Below are 6,440 nucleotides of genomic sequence, written 5' to 3'. Positions count from 1 at the left end.
CACTCTTTCATATTTATATAAATTTGTTGTCTAATTTCAACTCCCTCATTTAACAAAGGAACTGAACATAAATATTTTGTCTTGGTATATTTGTCATAAATTTATATAGGAAATTCATCATTAAATTTCTATAAATTTATATATGCAATATATAAAATTTATTAATTTATACAACACTCGGCTACTTAAATGACTCGAAACATATGCATGCTTGCATTGGCAGAAAAATTACTTAATTCGATACAAATCTTGATGTAATGTTTGAATTTTTATTTATTTATTTTTATTTTTTGAATTAAATAAATAATCATCCAAACTCTAATGTCAACAAACTGATTATTAAATGAAATGTCTTGAAAAGAAGGGTCCAACATCACTAAAATTATTCTAATCCAAGCCCAATCAAGCACTTGAAGCAATGTTTTAGAGACTTTCCAAAATAAATTAAGGAATCAAACAATTTTTAAATCTTGCATGCTTACAATCACAATGAATATGTTGATAAAATACATCCAACGAGGTCATGATCGCTTAATTTTAAGATCATTAATCTATTTAACTATTAAAAAAATAGTTGATAGTTAAGGGTTCATTGGATGAGAAAATATTCCGTCATGACATCACACTTCCGAACAACCAACCATCAACAATCATGTCGCCATAAATGTCATCGGCGGGCGACGTGATCGCCAGTGGTTGGCCGTCCGGACATGCGGGCGAGTAGATGGAATATTTTTTTCTCATTTGATAGTATTTAAAACTCACTAAACTTAACATATCACTAGTCTAGAAAATTGTTAAAGTATACCTTATTCCTAGCATGAAAAGATATAAACTTTAAGAAAATATAACTATAGTAGCACACAAATCAATGCCCAATCACCATAGCTCATCTCTTATTTCCTAACTTATATAATCAAATTATATTCACTCAATTGCTATCAATTGAAGAAAATCATCGCCCTTCAATATTGCCCAAACATTCTCCATCAAATTTAAATGAGATTAAAGTTCGTGATTTTATATTTTGTTAATTTAGGGGTAGATCATCCATGTGCTCACTCATGGATTTTGTAGAGTAGTGGCACATTGATTGTGATCATCATGGCATTGACAGCCATTGTTCGAGTTTAATTAGTGTGTTATTGGTGTGATGTAGCTGCCTGCGGTCACATCAGTTCGACGTTGTGCTAGAATTTATCTTTTGTGAATCGCGTCGTGTTTGTTATTGTGTTTGGGGAAGCATGAGATGAGTGAGATGACGATTCATCATCATTTTTACATGGATTCTTGCGCGTGGTGTTTCATTTTTCATGAAATATTTACCCAAGTAATTTTTTTCATTGATGTATCGTTTCATGAAAAGGATTGCTAGAACACATTTGGATCATCAAGATGGTTTAGATAAGTCTATTCATGTCCAAATTAGACCTTATTTCATGTGCGTAGAGGCAACAAATAGCTATTGTTGTTTGAATAATAAATAAATTTAATATATATATATATATATATATTATATTTGGTATGTTTTTCATGATATTGGTAGCAATAAATCTCCTGTAAAAATAATTATTACTCTATATCCTTTAAAAAGGCTTGCCATATTATTGGTGATACTTGTTTTAAGACTCAGTTATTTCTTTAAAATTGTTATATTGCCTCATTAAATTAATCATTCTGCCATTACTCTTATTGCAAAGTATTATGGTGCTAAAATTTTTATTGATTTTAGACGTATGTCTCTTTATAAGACGCTTTATAAAGTCATTTCTATTCTTCTTGCTAATACGCTTAAAATTATTCTTACTAACATTATTCATCATGTTTAGTCTGCTATTATCCATGTATGTTATATTAATGAAGTAATATTTAATTTTCATTCTAATAATTCTTTATATAAGTTTTGTTCCAAAGCTGATATTAGAAAAGCATTTGATAGTGTTAGTAAATTCTTCCTTTCTAGTGTAATACAAAAAATTGTTTTTTTTCCTATTAGTTGGATTAAGTCTTGTATTACTAATGTTCATTTCTTTGTTACTTTCAATGGAGTGATGAATGATTACTTTTCTTCTTTTGGTGGTTTTTGTTTGGGTTGTCTCATTTCTCCTTATTTTTTTGTCATTATTATGGGTTATTTTTCTTCTTTTTTAGATGTTTTGAATCATATGTTAATGGATCAACTTAATGTTAACATATCTCATTCAATTTGTGTCAGTGATTTATTGATCTTTGTTAAGGCTTGAATAGGTTCTAATCAATCTCTCATGGATAATATTAATATTTTTAGTCGTTTTTCCAATTTGATCATTAACTATTATAAACATGTCGTCTACCTTTCAAAGTATATTACACTTTTTATCCATAATTACTTATGTAAAATTAGTGGTTTTTATTTCAAGCCTCTTTCTTATACCAATCTCGTAGTTACAATTAATGCTTCAAAGTAAAATGTTATTGATTGACAATATATTATGGATAAGCTTTATGGATGGTTGGATGGATGGAAACAAGAAGTTTTAATTTCTAATAGTAGATTTTAACTTATTAAAACTAAAATTTGAATCTATTTATATTGGTTTCGTTCTACGGTATTGCCTCAGAGTATTAAGAGGAAAGTCTCTTTTATATTTAAAAATTTACTTTTCATAATAACAGTGATAGAAAGATGATTATTATTGGTTGGAATACTAGTCTGCTTTCAAAACCTTATGATGGTATGGGGATTCCTTTTTTAGATAATATTAACTTCATGTGCAAACTTAAAAGTTTTTGGAGACATATAAATCAAAGTCCTTTTAGGCTAATTGGTGTAGTTCACATTATTGTTTTCTTTGGGTTAGTTCGATTTCTCATATTTCTACTAACATTTTGGAAAGGTCTTATTAAGATGATTGTTAGCATTAGAAGATATTTGTCTTTTAAAGTTACTTGTAGTAGTATTCATCTATTCTAATATGATCCTTAGCTATATAGTTTTTATCTTTTTGAAAAATTTTGTAAGTTAGTTTTTAGTTGGTTCGCTACCTTAAGGATATTTTGCTTAAAGATTTTATCGTGAATAGTAATTTGGAGTTACATTTTCTAAATGTTGCTCCTATTGATTGTGTAGATTTTATTTATAGTGTTTCAATTATTGAGGATAAGATAATTTTTCATTGGAGAGAAACTGATCATTTTTCTTTTAATTATTTTATTATTTATTATGTAGTTATGGTGGTAATTTTTTGAATGTCTTCATAATCTATGTTTATTATTTTTGGGCATAATTGTTAGTTGTGTGGTGTTGTATCCCCTAATTATCGAGGACACTTTTAATTACAGATACAATCCATTTTATGAGGATTCAAGCACACTTTTCTTAGCTCAGGTTCCCTTTTTATTTTCTTCCTAAGTTTCTTCTCCAATTTGTATTTATTTGAGTATTCAGTTTTTTGTTTTATTTAAGGAATTATCCTTATTTTGGGTCAGTTGTTTTCAGTCTTCTCTTCTTTTATATTCAAAACTAATCCTACCCTTGACTCTTTCTGAGTTTCAATTTGATATTTTTTAACTTATTTGATTTCACATATTTTATCAGATCTAAGCATTTAAGATTACATATATGCTTAACTTTATTTTATTTAAAGATTGGTAGTCTGGCTCAACTATCATGAATTCTAACCGTGCATTAAAATTCTAACATACATTTGATTATTTGGATCCTTGATATAAGTTATTCATAATGTCTGGATGAAATTTTATACTGAAATTTCTCTCTCCCACTTTCTCTCTTGATTCTCTCTATCTCCATTTCCTCTCTCTTGAAATTTTGCCGAAAAAACCCCTACCATCCTTTTTGCTTCCATCTGGACAGAAAAGAATGGAGGGAAATCTGAATTGTTGCAAATAGTTAATTTTGCACAAGCCCATCTCCTGTGTTCTCTCTCTTTTTTCTTACCCCCCTCTCTCTCTCCCTCTCTCTCTCTCTCTCTCTCTCTCTCTCTCTCTCTCTCTCTATCTATCTATCTATCTATCTATATATCTCTCTCTTCCTTCGTCCCACCAACAAGTTATTCCCACTGACCTTCGTAGCTCTGCCTCAAACTGATAGCCTGCTCCAAACCAACGGTCTAATCCTAAGCAGCCGCCTTTGAACATTTTTATTTGAAGGTATAAATATGTTCTCCTTGAATCCCATTATTCAAAATTCTTCGTTAAAAATTGTGGTGAAATTAAACTAGTGTTTCATATTTTTTGAATTTGTATTTCTCAAGTTTTACAAATTGACTTGATGACGCCAAACTTCTTTTGCATGTTGAGCTCAAATCTTCCATGTGAATGTTCGCATCAAATTAGTATGAATTACTTATGTGCATGCATTATAATTAATTTGTTGATCAACTACATTTTGCATTTTAAAATAAATAAATTTTAGAAATTGCAATATAATTTTTTATATCATAATCTCCTTTATGATTTCTAATGTTATTTATCTCAATTAAGATGAGTAGCATTTCATACTTTCATTTTTTATAATTTTATTTCTTTTGTCAGCATTTTATAATTATCTAATTGATGTGATCATGAGCACGCATAAATCAATATCAAACATTGTTTGTTTGTTGATTTCATAAACAATATAGCATTGCATGTTGGTTTAATTTCATGATCAATGTCCTTTATATTAATTAGCTTGCTTGTATAGTCATCATCATGCACGTCCACATTTATATGCATATGTCATGATGTTATATTACACTAGATTTCTTTTATGTGATCTCTATTATATTTCTTGTGAGGGAGTTATGACATGTCGCGTTTGATTTCTCGGTGTCCCCTGACTTCTATTCAAGTCAATCGTTCGACCAGACATGTAAATGCGTTCAGGTTGGCTCTAATTGATCCAGGTTGCCATCGTCTCTTGTTGAGGTAGTTTAAGTATAAGTAAGCTAATCTAGTCATTTGATGATAGAAACGCATATAGTCATTTATGTCTTTGGTCTAGTCAATTGACATCCTTAGATTATCCTAGCTATGAACTTTGTAGAAACTATCATACATAGCCTTAGAATACCCTAGGCAATATTGAGCAAACCAATTATTCCACTATAGGACTGCATTAATAACCCTATTATAACCTCATAGACGTATCCTATACCTTTGGTTTTAGTTTTAACAGGGCTAAGTGTAGACAACAGATATAGCACTTCACCTGAAATAGAGAAAATAGGATTACAAGATGTTAATATCATAAGTGGTCAGAAATAACCCAACAAATATAAATGTTAAGGGCCATTAAGACTATAATTGTTGCAACCTAATTATAATAGTCGTGGTGGGGTTATAATAAATGTACTTGGCTAAAAATGTGTAGTTGACTATAACAATCCTAGTTGATGTCTATGATATCCGTAGTAGAGCTAATAAAGCCACAATTAGAGGTCATAATAGCTATAGTTGGCTACAGAAGCCATAATTATAGTAGGCTAGTAGGGTGATCAAAATTGTAATTAGTTCTTATCTGCAACAGCTCGTGATTAATACGATGACCTCCAGTGTTCAGTGGTTAGTTGCGACCTTTGGCGATCGATGATGAAGACAATCATTGAGACTTTAGGACTTACGATTTAATAGTCAACATACTATTTTAATTGACTATTAAAGCTTGACACTTAGTCACAAAGGATTATTTTCGGTTGCCCGAGATCACAGCCGATAACTACGGTTCATCGTTGATCATCAATCTGTAAGGCTCATCAGCAACCACCAGCCATTGCCAACTCACTATTCTAATATTTCGGAAATGCATTTTAGTCAATTTAACAAATTCCTAAAACATTCTATTGAACGGTCCATATTAATTCACTTGATCCATAATAATTTTTCAATATTTAAATGTCACAATAATATCTTGAACTTATTAAATTACTCCCATCAAGAATCTCAATTGAAATTTATTTATGTCAAATTATGAGATCATTTATTCTTCCAATTGATGCATTAAAGCCTTCAACAAAGCTTGCAGCATTTGATCTGGCTATATAGAGTCAGATTTAACTACTTTTTGTGTCATTAGATTCGTCTTCTCGAGATACACAGTTTGAATAAAAATTTCTCAAAATCTACACCCATATGATCTTGAATTTAGAATATTTGTTGCTCAAAATGCATCAAAATTTATGCTGATGATAAAAATTTATTGATGGCACATTAGTCTTAAAGCAATACATCACATCAATAAAATATTTAGAGGAAATCTTGAGTAGAGATCCAATTCCGTTGAAAATTGAAACTAAAATATGTCAAAAACGCGTACCACAATAGCATTTTCTAACTTTATTCAAATAAATGATACATTTAACAAACTTCCGAACGAAAATAGCATGAAGTAAAATAAAAGTTAACTCAGGCATAAGCTTTCACCGCCATTAATGTAACGGGTTAAAGCTAAAGCTACCATA

General features: G+C 30.0%; 1 protein-coding gene across 1 annotated transcript in view; it reads right to left on the bottom strand.

Moving 5' to 3' along the window:
* LOC110027745 (DNA (cytosine-5)-methyltransferase DRM2-like) overlaps positions 1 to 6,408 on the bottom strand; it is a 27,849-nt gene extending 21,441 nt beyond the window's left edge. Inside the window, exon 1 of the mRNA XM_020729287.1 lies at positions 6,403 to 6,408. Coding sequence (XP_020584946.1) covers positions 6,403 to 6,408 — 6 coding nt within the window. The remainder of the gene's footprint in view (positions 1 to 6,402) is intronic.
* Positions 6,409 to 6,440: the final 32 nt, after the last annotated feature.

The sequence above is a fragment of the Phalaenopsis equestris genome, unplaced genomic scaffold, assembly GCF_001263595.1.
Source record: "Phalaenopsis equestris unplaced genomic scaffold, ASM126359v1 Scaffold000440, whole genome shotgun sequence".
NCBI classification, from domain to species: Eukaryota; Viridiplantae; Streptophyta; class Magnoliopsida; order Asparagales; family Orchidaceae; genus Phalaenopsis; species Phalaenopsis equestris.
This window is presented reverse-complemented; position numbering and strand designations above follow the sequence as displayed.